The 20655-nt window shown below is 42.6% G+C and overlaps 2 protein-coding genes across 4 annotated transcripts; one reads left to right on the forward strand and one right to left on the reverse strand.

Moving 5' to 3' along the window:
- Positions 1-1425: 1425 nt before the first annotated feature.
- impdh2 (IMP (inosine 5'-monophosphate) dehydrogenase 2) lies at positions 1426-11462 on the forward strand. 3 transcript variants are annotated; one of them, XM_076026136.1, is made up of 15 exons: positions 1432-2072; positions 3600-3648; positions 3735-3836; positions 3920-3994; positions 4095-4301; positions 4448-4535; positions 4635-4834; positions 5466-5556; positions 6032-6127; positions 6839-6910; positions 8661-8804; positions 8890-9034; positions 10222-10365; positions 10664-10747; positions 11033-11462. In XM_076026136.1, exons 1-15 carry the CDS (start codon positions 1975-1977, stop codon positions 11052-11054), a joined length of 1617 nt encoding a protein of 538 aa, XP_075882251.1. In that variant the 5' UTR covers positions 1432-1974; the 3' UTR covers positions 11055-11462. The 3 variants fall into 3 exon arrangements, with proteins under 3 accessions (XP_075882250.1, XP_075882251.1, XP_075882252.1); XM_076026135.1 differs by having other exon boundaries at positions 1426-2072; positions 4448-4834; XM_076026137.1 differs by lacking the exon at positions 6839-6910 and having other exon boundaries at positions 1437-2072.
- A 5563-nt stretch (positions 11463-17025) lies between these two features.
- LOC142888110 (uncharacterized) lies at positions 17026-20521 on the reverse strand. Its single transcript, XM_076026141.1, has 2 exons — positions 18745-20521; positions 17026-17961 (listed from the first exon to the last, which is right to left on the reverse strand). Exons 1-2 carry the CDS (start codon positions 19259-19261, stop codon positions 17681-17683), a joined length of 798 nt encoding a protein of 265 aa, XP_075882256.1. The 5' UTR covers positions 19262-20521; the 3' UTR covers positions 17026-17680.
- Between the last annotated feature and the right edge of the window lie 134 nt (positions 20522-20655).

Consider the following 20655-nt stretch of genomic DNA (forward strand, 5'->3'; position numbering starts at 1 on the left):
CTACAGCAATGCCCATTGACATAGCATCTGCACGGACAGAACAAGGACATACCACGCAACTCGCGCTCAAAACACTCCGCTGCAGAAATTGAACTGTTATTTTGCTTCCTCTCAGTCTTTTGCCGTCTGCTCATTCTTCCCCTTGCTTTGTTTTGCTCCTTGTTTTCTCTTTTTCTCCCAGCTCACACTGTTCACATCTCTAATGGAAAATGGCTGTTGATAGATAGATCGTTTAAAAAAAAAAGAAAAAAAATGCAAAAACACAAAAAAATGTTAATGTAATTTTCAACGGTTGTACATTAATACAGAAATAGAGTTACTGAGAGTTTTTAAAACCTAAATCTGCCTCTTGTGTTTTCATTTATATGCATACATGCATGCATGCAAAAAAAGCTTCATTTTTAAATATTGGCTAATTTTTTTTTAAATTCATATTATTAGAAAATAAAGAGCAAGCTCTTTGAGAGACAAGAGATTTCTATTCTGTGAGTGTGTAGAACAGAATTAAACATGAATAATGTGTGGGTGTTATTAAAAGCAATTTTATTCATAATTTCTTTTTTCTTTGCAATGTTTGCCACCTCTCATTGAATTGTTAACACATGTTGCAGAAAGCCAGGCCACCCTTGACATTATCAAATTGGCACCTTGATTTGCACTGAGCTGCTGCAGCCTAATATAGTCCGGAATATTAATGTGCCAAGATGGTATTAACCTATTAGCATCCCTGCTCTGCCAAAGCTTTATGGGAGGGTCAAAAGCTTCAACTGTCATACAGCAATAATTGCACCCTCAAGTGTTTAATCCTGTGTGTGTGTGTGTGTGTGTGTGTGTGTGTGTGTGTGTGTGTGTGTGTGTGTGTGTGTGTGTGTGTGTGTGTGTGTGTGTGTGTGTGTGTGTGTGCGTGCGCGTGTGCAATTCCAATAATAGAAATGCCACAATTTCCTACTTTCATATTGTATGTTTTTAGGTTTTTGTTTGTTTTTTAGTGATGACGAGTGAGTTCTGTATTATTATCGACAAGGGACAAATTAGTTGCATAAATTCTCCAGCTATCTAAACTATTTAATACACTTTTTAAAAAAAAAAATTAAAAAATCAATGGGAAAAGGTTATTTTATATTACGTCGATTAAAAATAAAATGTCGCTAATTTTAACCGTATAGCATTGCATTGCGTCCACGTCAATGTCTGTATTTAGGGGGAAATTAAGTTAACAGGAAGTAGACGGTATTAGCCTCATATCATACCTCGAAATCTGGAATACCGTGGCTCTATCATAATAAGACCAAGACGATAGAGAACGTGAGTGAAGGGGCGGGGCAACCGGATGTGACGCTTAGGCGGAAACCCCGTCGCACAGAGTGACGCATCTGTGTCGTAATGATGAGAATTCCGGTGAGCCGTAGCATTTGACTCAGCTCGCCAAGACGAGTCGGTTCTTTCATCGTAAATTCTGGTGTTGGTTATTGAAATTGAGTTAAGCCGCTCCAAATTATCCAAAGTAGATGTGCTGCTGTCGGGTCACCAACATGCTCCCTCCTCCACCTCCGACAGTGATCATGTCATTCTGCCTTGTGACTTACAAACGGGAGTCGGCTCCTATGGATCATTTACAAGTGCCGACTCTTTGAATGGGACTGTTCGCCACCGAAAACGTCACATGTGTGTCTGAGGAAGCTGACTGGGGTAACATGAACGCACACTCCTGGCCTGCACACAGAAGAAACGTGATAAACACGCGGAGAAACCAAAATTCACATATATTTCCAAGCAGATCCCGGGACAGGTTTCATATTATCCACTGCTGTACAGGGCTGGACTGAGCAGGAAAACAGTAGTGGTGGTGCGGGGACAGGAGGAGAGTACGCCACAAACCAGGGCGAAGAAGACGGAAAGTTGTCGCCGGTGCTAGTTTTCGAAATAGTGAAGGAGCTGACCAGGTCTAGCCAGCAGCAGCAGTAGCAGGGCACCATGGCGGACTACCTGATCAGCGGCCAGACCGGCTATGTTCCCGAGGACGGGCTCACCGGACAGCAGCTGTTCAACTGCGGCGACGGGCTAACATACAAGTAAAAAACAAAAAACACAACCACCGCCATCATTTAACTTATGTCTTAGCTCACAAGGAAACGCCATAACTGCGCCAGATTGGTTTTGGGTTGCCAGGTTTGCGTGTTTTTCCCCACAACTTGCCTGCATAGCTAGTAGCCCTTATTAGTTTTTGTTTAGTTGCCTCAAACGTTCGCCAGTGTGTGTGTGTGTGTGTGTGTGTGTGTGTGTGTGTGTGTGTGTGTGTGTGTGTGTGTGTGTGTGTGTGTGTGTGTGTGTGTCGCGCGCGCTAGTACGCGATGTGTTTTAGGGGTGTTTTCCACTTCTGCCGCAACTGCTAAGTTTTCATGAACTGTTGCATGCGTCCCCAAAGTTAGCCTGAAATGTCACAAATGGCTAACACAAGTTACCCTAACCAGTAGCCAGTAGTCTGTGTGTTAATGCTTTGTAATGAAGCCTTCAATAAATAAAAAATAAATTAAAATAAAATAAACTTTGTGGCTTGCACATTACATGACAACGCCTGTAAGTATTTGCTGTTACAGAAGTAAAAAGCCTGCGTGAGGTTGACTGACGACCTACTTGGAAAGGGAAAAGGGGACACATTCTTCCTGTGTGCACTCAGGCCCCCAAATTTAGGACGTGGTTGTTGTTCAGTGCACTCAGTGGACCCCAGCTATATTTAGAGTATATGCCGGGTAGTAAAATAAAACTTTTGGTGCCATGTTTTCTGTATGTTAGCACTCAGCCACATCTATTTTGCTCAAACACAGTGTAAGGATGTTGGTGTTCCTTTCCAGCGTTTTAGCAATATACATGAACTGTTTGATATCATAGTTAAAACTCTGAAAAGTCTGCCTGCTTGCCCAAAAGCTCTTTAAATAAATCAAATTTCATGGTATTTTAAATTTGTGCTAAATTATTTATTGACTTTGCTCTTTGTTTGTTTCAGCAGTCTGAGTTTGAAAAAAGCAAATGCATCCATTCTTCTTTATTGTTTTTATCCTGCACTCAGGGTCATGGGCGTCAAACATGTATAAATGTATGGCTGCAGTATTGACGTGTATGTTGGAAACTGTTGACTCAGTTTTGAAGTTGAGGTCAAAGGCCACACTGTGTCATCAGTCCTGTGTCACATGTGAAGACATGCTGTCTTGCCTTCCATCTCTTTTTGGCCCTACGGCTGGTCACATGACTGTCAGCACTCAAAGAGCCCACAACATGCTTTGCGTTGAGGAATTTCTCTGTGACAGCAAAAGCGGCCTTTTCAGAATATGATACACCCTGAGGATTCACTGGAAAGAAATGTTAGTTGTGTTGCATCACAGTTTTCCAAGAATTCTTTTCCAAGTTTCTATTTCCTGGATAATATTTTGAAACAAGCTGTTCGGGTTGACCTCTGGGTTTATTTTTTTATAGTTGCGTTTACGTGAAACCCTTTTCGACAGTTTGAATCATTTTAAATGAAAACTGTAACACAATTCATCGTAACCTTTCAAACACCCCAAGTCCTTGCTCACAGACAATTTCCTCCCTGTTTCCTTCAGTGACTTCCTGATTCTTCCCGGTTACATCAACTTCACTTCAGACCAAGTGGTGAGTCCAAATTAAAATATCTAATCTGAGGTTGCCCGCTGTCTGAAATAAGATGTGTAAATAAATACCCAATGTTTTTCTTCCAGGATCTGACCTCTGCGCTCACCAAACAGATCACCATGAAAACTCCCTTTGTGTCCTCGCCGATGGACACAGTCTCAGAGGCCAACATGGCAATTGCCATGGCAGTAAGTGTGACACGGAGACACATTTTATTCGACCGTGTATGGCCCGAGATATTGTGTTGGCTTGATGTGTTGCCTGCTGTCAGCTAACAGGTGGGATCGGCTTCATCCATCACAACTGCACTCCTGAGTTCCAGGCCAACGAAGTTCGCAAAGTCAAGGTAGTCACGTTGTTCACCTCGATCCTGCGCTCTTAAATTTTTGTCAGGATTTTCCAATTAATAACTTACTTTTAATCACCAACTTCCTTCCTTCCCTCAGCGTTACGAACAGGGCTTCATCACAGACCCTGTAGTGATGAGCCCCAATGAATGTGTGCGAGACGTCTTCCAGGCCAAGGCTCGCCACGGCTTCTGCGGGATCCCCATCACAGACAACGGAAAAATGGGTGGCAAGCTGGTGGGCATTATCTCGTCCCGAGACATTGACTTCCTGAAGGAGGACGAGCACAACCTTCCACTGAGCGAGGTGGGTGAATGCAACTAACAGCACAGAGGAGCTTTTTCGAACATTGTAAACTTCTGTGGTGCCTGTTTTTATGCTCTTGGGTTTTTCCATATAGGGCATTATTTTTGCTTTGCCAATTTAATCTGTTTATTTTACTCTGTAAACAGGTGATGACAAAGAGAGAGGACTTGGTTGTAGCACCTGCTGGAGTGACACTGAAAGAAGCCAATGAAATCCTCCAGAGGAGTAAGAAAGGTGACGAGGCTTTGTCAACTAAAATCTTTAACATGATTCTAAATATCTTACCTTGCAACCTGGTGCTAGATGTGTGTTCTATCCTCTCTCTGCCTGCAGGAAAACTCCCCATAGTGAATGAAGAGGGCTCTCTGGTGGCCATCATCGCCCGCACAGACCTCAAGAAGAACAGGGATTTCCCTTTGGCTGCCAAAGATTCGCGCAAACAGCTGCTGTGTGGCGCAGCAATTGGCACTCACAATGACGACAAGTACCGGCTGGACCTGCTGGTGCAGAGTGGTGTGGATGTGGTCGTACTGGTAAGGGTAAAGTTTATGCATCACTCAGGTAGAGGACACAGAACAGACATAAGTTAGACTTAACAGGACACAGATTCCTAAAAGTTGTTTTTCTCCATTTTTCTCATTTTACGGCTTTCTTTCTTACTTTCTTTCTTTCTTTTATTTAGCACATAGTCGAGGTTTATACAATAAAAAATAAGAAAAAAAACACAACAAAACAAAACCAAAATTATACAAAGCAGACATGCTAGGATGTCCAAAAAACCCTTGATGGGCTTGTCAGGAGGACCTCCTGAAACCAAGACAAAACAAAATAAAGATGTAAACCATTATACAAAACACGCGCAACAAATTCATAACCTCTAGGATAAAACCTAGTTGAACACAGATCAGGGATATACACATAACAATGTGCAATAAAAGTTAAGGCAAGACATGCAGTTCTTGGTTACACAGCATGCATTTCACAGACTTTTTAAATACAGATTGAGAAAGCGTAGGAAAATGAGAAGGAAGTGAATTCCATATTTTAGAACCTCTATAGGAGATCTTAAATTGGAATGAAACAGTTCTTGATTATGGGGGCCGACGATGATGTGCTTCACAGGTTGAAAAGTTCTGGAATTGTTTGTTGTCATTTTGTCATCAGGACTCGTCCCAGGGCAACTCAATCTTCCAGATCAACATGATCAAATATGTCAAAGAGAAGTATCCTCAACTACAAGTCATTGGAGGCAATGGTGAGTACGGAGATTGGTGTGTGTATTTATTTTATTTTATTTTTTTACCCTATAGTTCTGTACCAAACACTGAATATCCATACCCACAGGGATGTGTGTTACTATGTTATGCTTGTCTTTTTTGTTGTTGTTTTTTTCTAAATCATACACTTCTGTACCAAACACTGAATAGCTTGAGTCTTCAAAGTGCACTCACATGGACTATGGACACATCACAACACACGTAATCATAAGTTAGCGGTTGCTGCTTCCCGGTGTAACATAGCAGTGCATAACTTAGAATGAATTAGTTGTGATGGAACTTCACTACAACTTTCATCAGCAGACTCTGCATGCAACCGAAGAAAAAAAAACAGTCCTCTCATTTTACTTTTGAACGTGCTGACGTGCCACATTTGGGTTGCGTCATAACATGTTTTGCCAATTCTTCTCTTTTGTGCTTAACCGCATCTCTGTCTCCCCCTGTCCGCTGCAGTGGTTACTGCAGCTCAGGCCAAGAACCTGATCGACGCAGGAGTCGACGGACTGAGGGTAGGAATGGGGAGTGGCTCCATCTGCATCACACAGGAGGGTGAGCGACTGCACAGCACACACACACTACACATTTTGCTGCTCTGGGACCTCTGTAGTTTCTAGGTGTGATGTGAAATGTGCCGGACACGGTTGGCTTATGCTTGAGCAGCGGAACTGCCTGGTCAACTAATTGCCGTTTTTACCCTGCACAGGTTGACTCTGTTTTTATGGCGATATGTCTGGTGTCGTAAATGCCTTGGGTTTGATGACCTTTGTAGCATCGTAGAGGTTGTGAAAAAATTATAGGAGAGCGATCAGATTATTGTGTAGCATTTTATAACTCACCGGGTTGGATGATTAACTGATTTGCTATTGGGATGCTCTCTTAAGTCAGTGAAATTGAGCAGTTGTGGCAGGTAGAACATTAGGACAAAATAAAGATGGGAATTTGTCTGGTCTAGTTGGAGTGCAGTAGCAGATGGTAGTTAGTGTGTGTGTGTGTGTGTGTGTGTGTGTGTGTGTGTGTGTGTGTGTGTGTGTGTGTGTGTGTGTGTGCGCGCGCTTCTTGTTGTTTCTGACCTGAACCTCCTTTAAGCGATTGAAGAAGTTGTGCTTATTCATTTCTTTTGGTTTCTGAATGTCCGTTCGTCTGTCACCTCCTTCCCCTCGTGTCCTCCTTTCTCTTTTCCTGTCCGCCCCGCCTCACGCCCTTCCATTCTGTGCGATGTGGGTGTTTCTGTGTGTGTCTCATGTGTGCGTTCACGTTCAGCACCACTCTGTGTCCCACCGGCAATAAAGCTCCACAGCCCCAAACTCCCCACCGTTGTTACGGGATACTCCAGTAAGTTTGCCTCGCCACCACTGGCCTGCGCTGGGCTCCCATTGGCTCCACTGTCACAGTGTGCCTGTCCCCCACCCCCGCCATTCCCCCTTATGTCCTTACTACCTCGCCTGCAGCATTGAATGTGTAACAGCTTTGCATCAGTAAATGTTGAGGAGGTAGATCTTAGCTGGTCTTTGGTTTGACTTTTGAAGCTTCAGGGGTTTTTCGGGGGTGTCTTGTTCCAACGTCCTCACTAATCTGTCAGTCATGCTGTGTGAATATTCTGCCCCTCTCACGTCACTGTGTTAGCATTTGACCACAGATGTTATTCATATTAATGGAATTATTGCCAAAACACAATTGTGAAGAAATCTGAAGGAGGAAAAAAAAAAAGAAAAAAAGACGTGGATTGGCTCAGTAACGCTGCCGTCAGCCTCGGGGTGTTTCTGATGGACAGAGACCTCATCATCAGTTTCGGACTGATTCTTAAGCATCTGTGTCCCCCAGTTGTGTGTCTCGTGCCTGCTCAGAGCTGATACTCATCTTGCACAAGCACCACCGACTTCATTTTTGTGTGAACTTTCATCGACCAAAGGATGTCCCAGTGCTCACTGTCATGGCAGCTCGATTAGCATCAGACTGGAGCCTCCTTGGCATGTTCTGGCATTGAGGCTGCTTTTCCGCTGCATCGTCCAGCAGCTACTCTTGATAGGAAGGTTACTTTGCAAAGCTACTTCTCTTTTTGGGCTTGTTTGTCATTCTGTTTGAGATAGAAGTTCTGTTTGTTGCTTTTACTGAGCGGTGATGTCTTTTTTTTTTTTTTTACCTGCCAAATCCTGTGAAAGGACCACATTTGTCACCAGACAGTGAGCACTTGTGTGCAGTGTCTAGATTGCCGAAAAGCTTTGGTTATTTATTTAGACTGTATGCTATGAAATATCAACATGTTGTGTCTTTAAATGTATTCATAATCATTATGCTAAAAGTTTGCAATTTTGTGCCATGCCATTCACGGCCTGGACTGCACCGACTACATCTCAGTTAAATACAGCCGAGACCTGCAACACTCTGAAGAGAAATATGAGAGAGAGAGCTCACATGATCAGAAGAGCTACGAAAACAGGAAGTGTCTCTTTTGGTGCCTGGGTGTGACTGAGCTTCAGTGTCCCACGTTTAGATTTGTTTTGTTTGTTTTTTTTTGTTTATTTGTTCTGGGTTTTTTTCTATAGTGAATTAAAGCAAATTTACCCGCGGGATTTAGTTGGACGGGAAGGATTTGTCGTGTGTGGAGACGATGTGCAGTGTGCTGATGCAACACGTTTAACTTCCTCTTTTCTTCACATGAAATGAGAGTCACATCCCCAGCCTTGGTGTGTAATATAACATCACTTGAGTTTTTGGCAGTTCACTCCGTGCATGCAGTGAAATTCTAGTTGAAGTAAGTTGAATGTTCATTCAGTCGATGCACAGCAAGCTGATGGTTCTTGCTCCCAAATTCCAAAATACCATACATTGACAAATGTAAACCCACTAAGGCTGTTCAAGATTTCTTTTTTTTTTAATGTATTTTTTGGTCACACAGATTGTGGCAGATGAAGCGACCAGTAAAATAGAATAGATGTACTTTATTGATCCAAAATTGGGAAACTATGCTTTTGCAGGGGGGAGTAGCAGCTAAGATGGCAATCATCCCACTGACGTACGTCCGCAGCTGTGGATATTTTCTTCATTTTACATTCTCTGAACTCCTCCTCCTCCTCCTCACCAGTGCTGGCGTGTGGCCGACCCCAGGCGACGGCAGTCTACAAGGTGTCCGAGTACGCCAGGAGGTTCGGCGTGCCGGTCATCGCCGACGGCGGCATCCAGACCGTTGGCCACATCTCCAAAGCTCTGGCACTGGGAGCCTCCACAGGTTCGACCAGTCACTGCTGTGTCTCTGCTTTGACTGAACAACCTGTGTGGATGCAGTTAGACTGACTGTCTCACTCTGGTTCCAGTGATGATGGGCTCCCTGCTTGCTGCCACCAGTGAAGCTCCTGGTGAATATTTCTTCTCTGACGGCATCCGGCTAAAGAAATACCGAGGCATGGGCTCCTTGGATGCCATGGACAAAAACCTGGGATCCCAGACCAGATACTTCAGGTGAAGAAAAAATTTTTGAAAGTGTGGGTTGGTTGAAAAGATATTTGCCACTAATGGGTCTCAGGGGACCGCTAATAATGCATAAATCATACATTCTGCAAATAAATGTGAACAATAATATAAAAATATTTAATTTACAGTGATTATACACAGTGTAATATATTACAAAGTAATCCACTACTGTAATTAAACTACTGGAGTCACAGAGTAATGTAACGGAATTACTGTGGCAAAACTGGTAATTATATCATAATTACTTTAACAAGTAACAATTCATTACTTTTCCAAAATATTTTGCAAGATAGAAATTTAGGGAAACAACCAAAAACAACAATGTCGCAGATTGATGATGCGGCCGTGCATGCAACGTCATTGATATCAAGCATGGCAGCGGCAAAAGAAAAAACAGCAATTGGGTTTCATAGCTGGAAATACAAACATTATTTTGAGTTCTTCTCGTCTAAATCAAAGAATCGCTTGTTTTGTAGTGCAGGAAACAAGACGTTCTCAACTTCAAAAATATCCACATTGAACCACATAAATTGTTGAAGGCCTAGTTGACAAGTAAGTCAGTAGTACTCTGCATAGTAGAGATATTTTAACTATACTGTGCTTTTAATTATTTTAACAATATGGGCTGTGCAAAAGGCACCAGTGCTGCACATGAGTGTTTTCTTTGAAATATGCAGTTTGCTTACAAAACAAAGTAGTTAAAGAAGTAATTTGATTACTTTTTGAAGGAGTAATCAGTAGTTGGATTACTTTTATGGAGTAATCCCAACAACAATGATTATGCACAACGGTAGATATGATCCTTGTGTTCATGAAATGTCCAAACTAAACTTGCAACTTAATCTGTTTAAGATGATTTTGTTGAATGTCAGCATTCTCCCCTGGAGCGCTAACCTAATTCACCTTCTGGTGTCTAATCCCTGGCCACAAGGTGGCAGTCCAGGAGAAGTTCTAGGCCTGCTTATTAGACCCCAACCCCCACCTCGGTCCCCATCCTCAAAGAGGAAAAATACTGCACATCGTAGCAGTAAAAAGCAAAGTATAACTAAAGAACCACGATTTAATAAAAACACATGATATTTAAAATATTGTGTCTTACAGTTATTCAAAGAACAAAATTCAGCGTTCACATCTCTGTGGTGTCCCTGACCTTAGCGCCTCCTCTGTGCTTGCAGTGAGAGCGACAAGATCAAGGTAGCTCAGGGCGTCTCTGGAGCCGTCCAGGACAAGGGCTCCATCCACAAGTTCATCCCCTACCTGCTGGCCGGTGTCCAGCATTCCTGTCAGGACATCGGGGCCAAGAATCTCACGCAGCTCAGGTACACGCAAGAACACACGCGTATCTGTGTAGTCCCATACACCCCAACGTGCACACTCCCTTTGAACCTGTTGGAAATCACAGAGGAAAAGATAAACAGACACACACAGAGAGCTGGGAGCAGTGAAAGACTCCCTTTATAATAGTGATGATAAGCGGCAAATTGCTTGTGATGAGTAGAAAATTTGACTAGTTAAAAAAAGAAACCACACGGTAGAGTATTAAAGTGTGTTTCTGAGCCACTAACCTCATACTGTTGGCAGGGTTCATTTAAGGAATGTTTCTCTTTCTCCCACTAGGGCCATGATGTACTCGGGGGATCTGAAGTTTGAAAAGAGAACATCGTCAGCTCAGATGGAAGGTGGAGTTCACAGCCTGCACAGGTACACACACACACACACACACACACACACACACACACACTGTCACACAATATGGTGTTTCTTGCACCACTCAGATTAATGGTAACACATTGGAAGCTCTTTTATTTTATGATTCTTCTGTATGCTTAGTATATACTTACTATATAATTAGTTTCAAGTGATATCCAGCCTCTTTAGCACCCCCTGTCTGCCTTCACAGGAAGTGTCTCGAATAGTCTGACATTAGCCTTAAATCAAAACTTTTAAGTAATTTTTTTTTTTTTTTTTTTTGGTTTTCTCTCACAGCTATGAGAAGCGCCTGTTCTGAGGAGCCACTCGGCTCACCGGAGAGGATTCTTCTTCCCAACGTGTTTTTGCAAACAGACGCCTCTCCGACATGAAAACGCACAACTAACCTCTCATGGAGTGCCCACACTACTACTATACTCTTCCAAGGATCCATCAGTCTTCCTGCCAACGTCATCTATCTATGCATCGTCTGTTTAGTATAGTCGTGTGTGTGTGTGTGTGTGTGTGTGTGTGTGTGTGTGTGTGTGTGTGTGTGTGTGTGTGTGTGTGTGCCCGTAAAGGAGGAGCTCGAAGCCTTTATCAGCTGCACGTCTGATTGAGTCCTCCGATGCCTTTCACGGAAATGGGGGCGGGGGACTGAACTGCCGTCTTCATTTGAGTAAAGTAAAAGTTGTCCAACAATAAATCATGTGTGTTTTTCCAACAAGCTGCTGTTGTTGTCTGCGTGCTTCTTCAAAGTTATCTCGAGTCATCTCTGGAAATATCAGACATTAACAGCTCGAGAGCTGAGAGTCACTAAACTCTTGTTACGTGCAGAGAAGCAGTAGCTCGTCCTCTGCCGACGTGTTGCAGCTTGTCTGATAAGGAAACCGTCAGCCGGACAACAACGGCAGGATCTGGTTTCTAGTTTCATATGATGCGCTTCATCGTGTCAGGAGACACAACTTCCCTCCTAATAACTTACAACACTAATACTTGCAGGCCAGTTTTGATTGAAAGTGTATTGAGTTTAGGTTCTGTGTTGTAAAAGGGTTTTGTTTGGGTTTTTTTTGGCGCACAAATGCATCACTAAATGACCTCCACCAAACGCAGTAATTCATGAAATAGAATAGAAGCCTTTATCAATCTTACATTGGGGAAATTTACCAGACGTGTAGTGTTTTCACATTTATATCTCCAACACAGATCTGACTGTGCAAATACATTAACAATAAATTTTCATGAATATGTTGAATAGTAAGTTTGGCACAGATCTTGTGCAAATACACAAATGGCAACAACCGATTAGTTACCGTTTGGCCTAAAAGGTCAAACTTCTGAGTTTGCTTTGAGATGGGTTGACTTGAAAATGGATCATTTAAGTTTTTTTGGGTTTTTTTTTAAGAGCTGTCTGTGACGAAAACAAAAAATAACAAACTGTTAATTATTGAAGTATTAATTTTAGAGTCGATACCTACCTTGATGGCACAACATGCTTTGTCAGTGTTAACGATAAATTTCTGCGGTACTTTCTGTGAAAGAGTGCGGGACTGGTGACGGTTGTCCACCATTAGGGAATAAGGCACCACTTCCGCTCCACCTGCGCCTCCTCTCCTGGAGGTCCCCACAGGGAGGATCAGGTGCTCGGCCAAATCCACCGGACTTTCCAAGTTGAAACTCAGACGGTACTTCTCCGCAACCACCTGCTTCGCCCATCACACCTCATCCAGATGTTCCTAATTATGACTCAGGCAAACTGATTAGAGCTACAACAGCAAAAAAGCCCAAAGCCCGAATATGCCCGCACAAATGTTACACAAAAAACGGTCTTCTCATACTCGGATACATACTCAGACACATTCAAAGACAGTGTGAAAATTTAGTCCAACCTGTTATATTGGTAATTAATCATGATTTTTATTGTTTTTCCATCACAATTTTTTTCATTTTTATATATACATATTTATATTTTCATATGTGTGTGTTGTTTCTTTGAGTTTTTGGATGTGTTGAGATTTTGCATTCTACCACTCTGTCTCACGCTAAACTCTGGTAGGCAATTTTGGCCTGATGAAAGTAATTTTTGTTTGTTTTTTGGTCCAAAATTATTTTTGGCATACTGTACTATAGTATGTCAATTTGTACAATTGTACAAATTGACACCTAAAGCATGTTAAGATTTTGCATTCGACAATTCCTTTTAATGCTAAACTCTGTTAGGAGCGTCATTTTGGTGAGTTTGGGGTTGATTAAAGTATTTTTTTGTCCCGGAAAAAACAACATACTATAGTCTGATTTTTGGTGATTTTTTTTCAAATGTGAATGTGAATATTGCGCACGTCGGGTTTGTCAGAGGTCAAAGGTCATGTTACATGTAGGTATTGATGAGACAAACACGTGGGTTTTTGTCCCATGTTTCCACAACCTTGCCAGTGGCCGCGTGGACCATTGTAGAGTTTCCAGCGGGATTTTGAGTGTACTCTGACTTCAAAGGGCCATAAAATGATGATCACTTAACTTTTTAAAATAGCTTTAAATCATAAAGTCCTTGCCTCTGTAATACTAAATTTTGAAGCCACCAGAATTTGACATTTGTACTTTTTTTTTTTTTTTTTTTTTTTAAAGTTGATTTCCACGAATAAACGGATATTGTGCACTTCCTGTTTGCTGAGATCCAGAGTGTATGAAAAGTTGGTCTTGATGAGGTGAACGCGTCCCATGTTTCTACGACCTACCTAGTGGCCACTAGGACCATTTAAGTGTTTCGGGGTGTTTGTAGGGGCCGCTATAGAGCCAGATTTGGCAATTTTGCCTTCATTTTATAAAATGTTGTCAAATGTAAAAATTTTATAGCATCTTCAAGGGGAAACAGGCAGTGGAACTATAATATTGACACAGAAATAAACATTACATTTTAAATTGAGATTTCAGAGAGGGTCTGTTGCTGGGGCTCAGTCCCTTATAAAAAATAAAAAAAAAAAAAAAAAGAAGAAGAAGAAGAAGAAAGAAAAGAAATGAAAGACGGGGGCGTGGGGAGAGTGGACCGAGGCGACACGAAGAGGAGGAGCTTGTGGCTGATGAGGAGAAGCGAAAGTGAAATGAGTTTATTGAGTATTTAAAGAGGAAGTCTGGACTCCTGGAGCACTGGAGAGACGGGAGGACCGAAGTGGGCAACACTTAAACTCTCTCTCTCTCTCTCACACACACACACACTACTCCAGGATCTGGGTGAGAATTTTGATGTTCTATTTGATTTGTGTTATTATTATTATTATTATTATTATTTGTTTCTGAATTGTGACATGCGCTGTTCTGCTCTACCGCGACTCTGCCTGCTTTCGCCGAGTTCCTGTCCCCGCTTAACCCCGCCGCCGCCGCCTCCCTCCGGGTCGGTTCTGTTTCCGAAAAAACAAACAAACAAAACAACAACAAAAAACCCAAAACGGTTCCCATCAACTGCATAATTCCCGCGCTCCAACCTTCCTCGTCTCTCTCACTCACTCTCTCTCTCTCTCTCTCTCTCTCTCTCACTCTCTCTCTCTCACTCTCTCTCTCTCACACACACACACACACACACACACATAGAGCCGTGTTTCTAACTCTGCCTCCCTCTTCTTCTCTGTCAGGTTTCGTCTATGTATTGCTTTCTGTTTCTGAACAGGGCCTCGGAGATTTTCTGAGGAACCTGAAGTCCTGAAAGTGGGAGGGGGCGGTGGCGGGTTGAAACAGAAACGTCTTCCTTGAATCGCTGCCTCAGCTGACACACAACTGGTTCGTCGAGACGCCACAACAAAAGGCTTCATCCGTCAGTTGCGGTGCAGGAGTTAAAGAGGCCGGCTGTAACTTTCGCCCTCCCGTTCCCCTCCGGCTATGTAGATCCCCCCCCCCCATTATAATTTTATAACTTTTGTCATCCTTAAAACTCTATGGTTTTGTAAGCTGCCAGAAGTTTAAAAAAGTCTTTTAAGACGTTCAAGAAAGATTTTCACCATTTCCTGGAACACACATCCATAACCTCCACACCTTTTAGCCTTCTCTGTTTGCTTCCTGGACGCAGAACACTGGGAATTTGACACTGGCTGTAAAATCAAGGCTTACAGTATATGTTGTGAACTGTTTTGATTTATTGTTGTAAATGAAATAATTCTGTCCTCAAAATGCCCATTTTTCTTTGTTTACATGTTAAACAAATTGTTTATATAATAATTGCATTGTTTTAAATTTAGGCATTTTCTAAATTCAGATTGTTATTATTTTTACAGTTAGTTTATTTTGAGTAAAAAACAAAACAAAAACGTGTTGAAGTGCCAAACAGTATCAGTCATATTGACCTCATCTAAAAAGGAGTCAAGCCAGTTGGATTTTTATTTTTTCCATCGACTTGAGATTTGACTGAAACCACAGACACAGCTGTGATGTCAACAGACCTGGTGAATCATTGTCTCTAAATGACACACCGGAAACTCGATTTTACTGCATTGGACAGAGTGTTAAAGACTCGATAAAACGGTGTAGCTCACAGTTGCACATAGGAAACAAGGGTTCTATAAATGAAAGTAAAGAAGCTTCAAGGTCATGTAAAACTTTCCAAGAGGTTATGGTTTCTTAAAAATATTTGTTTTAATCCTATTGTTGTTGTTGTTGTTGTTTTCAATGAACCACCCCAAAGGGATATTCAACCGGGCTGTTATTATGAAAAGTTAACTTGCCATTTTTTCCCCCTTACTTGAAGATCTGAAGAGAAAAACTAAACGCCAGTATGTCGATCTGTCCAACTGACATCATTTCATCTTTTCCCTCCTCCTCCTGCTGTTTCTGCTGTCCAACAGTGTTAAACCAGCCGGAGACCAGCCTGAAACCTGTTCTGGTGGGTGGGATTGTAACGGAACCCATAATGCAGCTGTGTACTGCAGCTCCAGCTGGTTATGAAGTCCGTTTCAATCCCACAATGCACAGCACATCCTCACAAGCACGGAGAGGCCGAGAGGAAGGAAGTGACAACCTGAAGTGGAAGTCGTCCATCCTCACCCCACCGCGTCACCGTGAATTGCCATTTCAACAGATTTAAAGTCAGTCTCCTTTTGAAAACATTTTTATTTTCTTGCTAGAAATGGAGAAATGGAAAACAATGAGTTTCAAAGAGTGAATGTCTCAACAGGATAGAACAGTCTTAATTATTTACAGTAAGATTTTACATACTGGACAATTTCACTGAATGTTTGAAATTCTCTATTCTAATGTTCCTGTAAAATGTAAAAACAAAACAAAACAAAACACAGACACGTGAGCTAAAGCTAGTTTGGACAACACTATGTTTAATACTGAGCAGGATGGACTGGGGGGGTGAAGTCTGGCCGCACAAGTGTTTTATCTTTAATGACACGTTTTCTCCCGGATTGCTGTCGATAGAAAATGCAACCGGGAATTTCGTGTCAGCCAAGAAAAACTCTTGGAGCAACAAACGCAATGTGTCCATGACTAAACATTATGACTGGACATTATTAAAGGGGATATTCCAGTGTTTTGGCTCATGAGGTACTTTTTCACTGGTAAGAAAAATGAAGAATTTTAGCCACAGGACGCTTCAATCGAGTTGGCCACCTTTATAGAGAAACGGCTGAGTAGCTGAGGAAGATGGTGAGCTGCAGCGTTTGCAGACAAAAAAAAATGCTTTGTGTAATTTTGCATGCTGAATAAAAACGTGCCGTTTTAAATGTTCAGTGTTTTTGTTTTTGGATGTGGGATGCGACATGCGGGCAACGTGTTATTAAGAAGCAGATTCACTTTTGGATCCTCAAACCAATTGGCAGCTGTATGTCAATCAGCTATTCTGAACTCTTTGGAGACAGATGTGCGTGACGCCTCCTGTGGCTGGTCTTGCTTACTGCAAGTACGGCCCGGAAAACCCCACTTTGAGCAAACTGCAACATCTGCTTAAAAAGGTCCCAAAACTGACTTCACTGTTGCTTTGGTCGTCCATTTCTATCCAGTCAGTCAACTCAACGGGAATGAGAAAAGTCCATCCTCAACCTCTTTTGCTTGTTTCAATTTTTCATATTTTTTTTTTTTTTAAATTCCCTTTTCTGAAACTCAGCCATCTGTTGTGTCACAAAGGGCACTGACACTGCTGTCAGTGACAACACCCATAGCCAGGTGTTTGCTCCGCCCCTGTGAGATCATCATGTTCCTGCCTCCCTCCAATGGAACAGGACATACAGTTTTTATTTTATTTTTGACAAACTGAGTTTCCACTCTGTAACAGTTGTCCCCCCCCGCCCCCCCATAAATTGATGCTAGAAACCCATTACACCAGGTAACAATGTGATTCCTCTGGTCCAATCAGTTTGTTCTGTTGTTTTCAGAAGACATTCTAACTGGAGGGGCACATAGCAGCAGGAGATAATCTTTTGGCATAAAGTGATCCTAATCTAACCCATCCGTTTAAATCAGGCCTGTGGTCTGCCTTATCAACATCTGCAGACTTTTGGTTGTTTGTGTTCATGACAATTTCTTCAAGCATCCAAACAGTTATTTTGCAACAGTGGAGCATTATACTGGGAAGAAAGACAACAACCCCCGCAAAAATACAGGAAGTGACCATTACTGTCAGAACCAATAATCATTTCTCTGCTCTGTTGCCCTCTGTTGGCTTCTGCAGTGTGTTGCGCACCATGTGGAAAATCATCCAGACAGTTCAAACCAACCACAACACAGGATTTGTTCATCGCCTGCATCTGTGCTAGACTGCATATCACCTTTTAAAAGAAAATACCAGTAAGTTTGCCAAGGCCGATCGTGTGCTCCAACCAAGTTAAGGTCGGGGACAAAATACTGTCAATGCGTTGGGCTTTCTTCAAACTGTTGTACCTAAAAGAAACAATATCGTAGGTCCGACTGGGCTGGTGGAGAAGGAACAACAGTCTCCAGCTCTGGGGTCAGTTTCAGTCATTGAGATGACGACGGGAATCTCGACAGTATCCTGTCCACCAGCTCCAGGTGTCGCTCGTGGTTCTCGAGGCTGATCCGTTCGTTCATGGCCTCCAGCTGGCACAGCAGATTGTTCTGCATCTCCCGCTCGTGGTCCATCAGCTTCTGCAGCCGGGCGTCCTCCTGCGCCTGCATGGCGGCGTCCATCTCCCTCAGCTGGTTGACCGTCTCCTTCACCAGCACGGACACCTGGTCGATCACTGTCCGCTTCCGCTTCTTGGCCACTGGGCCGTCGTTCTCTGTAGGATGAGAACAGCTGGTCAGCACGGAGAACACCAGAGGAGCAGCGTCATGCGGATAATTTGACGACGATCGTGACTGCACGGAAGAAGTTGCTATTGGCAGCTTTTATTCATAAATCTAACATCTTGTTGGACTTGTAACTCTGTTGTATTCTTGGAAAACAGAAGAATCACAATGTTTTAAATGTGGGTTATGGACTCATATTAAACATGGACTTTTATTTTTATTTTTTAACGTGAAAGTAATGTCAAAATAAAAGCAATCTCCCTATTTTATTTGTACATCTGATGTACAGAACCTATTTGTTCATCAACAAAAATAAATACGACACAAATATATATTTACAATGTAAACGATCGACTAAGAGAGAGAGAGAGAGAGAGAGAGAGAGAGAGAGAGAGAGAGAGAGAGAGAGAGAGAAAAGAAAACTGCAAAAGAGCAAAAATACGAAGGATTCTGATGACTTTTGATGTCTAAAGATCTTTCGACATTAAAATCATATGGTTTCTCGCCAAGAGGTGAACAGAGACAATACTCAGAGATGACCCTCATCAGAAATGGTCTATATCGGTTTAAATTAACGTTCTGAACCATTCTCACAAATCAAACCATCCAGAGACTCTCGATGTACCGAAATCGGAGCATTGATGTTTTTGGCTCGTTTTCTTTAAGTGCAAAAATGGCGCCACGGTGTTTTCACGTCTATTTCGACCTGCAGCAGTCAAATAAAAAACAGAGATTGGCTGAAACGTGGGGCCCCCCTCGTCCTCTCGCCTTACTTTTTCGAGGAGGATCCGGCGGGATCAGGTCCTCATCGTTGTCGTCGTCGTCCGCCTCCAACGGAGCCATGTGCTCGTTGATCTCCGTCTCCACGATGCTGTCCCAGATGCTGTGCTCCTCCGCCGGCTGCGCCTTCTCGCTCACAGCGGACGACGGCGGCGTCGGCGCCGCGGGCAACGGCTCGAACGACGGGCTGGGACTCCTCGAGCGCTTCGCCGTGACACCCGGGTTGGGCGAGTCACCGAACGCCTGGTGACAAAGCTCGTAGAAGAACCAGTCGACGCGGTCCGTGCCGCTGAGGGTCTTCTCCCGGTGGTGCGCGTAGTACTGCCTCCGGAGCGACTTGAGCTTGGTGATCACTTGCATGTGAGTTCTGTTTATGCCCCTTTCCTGCAGCAGCTTCTTCACCCTGTTGTAAACCACGGAGTCCCTGGTGGTGCCGGTTATCTGGCGACGAATCTCCTCCAGGCCCCGGATGGATAACAGTTCGATGATTTCGTGTTCTCGCCAGTGCATCTTTCGGTGGGGGGAGACGTCGTCGTTTCTAAATGCTGCAAACTTATTTTTTAAAAGACACACTTTCCGTCCGGAGAGATGGCGCCCGGTGTCATGCCGACGTTTGCACGCCCGCCGAGATTTGTGTGCACTTCGCGGGAGCGCGCACCTTTACAGCTTCTTAGGAGAAATCGTTGAATGCGATACCGTTTATCAGTGTTTTTGGGATTAGTCCATAAAAGTAACCGAACTACTGATTACTTCTTTAAAAAATAATCCAATTACTTCTTTTACTACTGTGTTTCACAAGTAATCCATTACCAATCACTTTACTTAAAAAAGATAAAGTTGAGAATGTCTTGTTTCCTGAAACATAACGTCCAACGGACCACAATATTCTTTGATTTTGACGAGATGAACTAAAAATAATGTTTGTTTTCCCAGCTACAAACACAATCACAGTTTTTTTTTTCTTCATTTGCCGCTGCCATGCTTATTTTGGTGCGTTGTTGCATATCAATGACTTTGTAATGCACAGCTGCATCATCAATCTGCGACATTGTTGTTTTTGGTTGTTTTTCTAAATTTCAGACTTTTTGTGGATGATAAGACATTTTTAGCTTGCAAAATATTTCAGAAAAGTAATGGAACTGTTACTTGATAAAGTAATTATGATATAATGCATCGCATGCACCCCTTATTTCTTTGCTGTAATATTTTTTTGGTGGAAACCTGTATCTGGCTGGTATTTTGTGCACTTCTGACAGTACACAGAAAGTCTGACACATCTATCACTCAGCTGCTTTACAAAAGGGTTGGATGCATGGAAGTTGCATTCACTGCACTGGTACAAAAAAAGTGTGCACTTCTTGGCAACCGTGATTTGCCACTGGTGAAAAACTTTCTGACTGGTATTTTTTGTACACCCCTGCCTGAACACAGGAAGGTTATTGTTATTTATTTGAAATATAAACAATACTTTCAAATAATTTCAAATCCAACATTGGCCTATACACATACAGTGACAGCAGTGCACTTAATTTTGTGACAGATCATGTTTGAAAATTAAATAAACTTTGGAAGCTACAGCGACGCTCGCTCCCGCCAGATGCATGCAAGTCTCGGCCGGCACGCAGATATGCTCATGACACCGTAGCAGCCTACGTCACATTACAACGACGGAAAGCACACGAGGGACGGCATCGCGAGAACGCGAGAAAGACCACGTGAGAGTATGAGAATGAATGAATACTCATTTTAAAGGCGTTACTCATTTGAGCAATACATGTACTGTATCTTGATTAAGTTTGTTTTCAAGGAAAAATTCAGTTTTAGTACTTTTTCGTCTTATCAGTAAGTTAAATGTGTGCAATAGGGAAAGAAAATCTGCATGGCGCTCAGTAAAAAAACAAAAA

This window comes from Nelusetta ayraudi, unplaced genomic scaffold, assembly GCF_046127955.1.
Source record: "Nelusetta ayraudi isolate G7.1 ecotype Tasmania unplaced genomic scaffold, CSIRO-AGI_Nayr_v1 ptg000019l, whole genome shotgun sequence".
Lineage (NCBI taxonomy): Eukaryota > Metazoa > Chordata > Actinopteri > Tetraodontiformes > Monacanthidae > Nelusetta > Nelusetta ayraudi.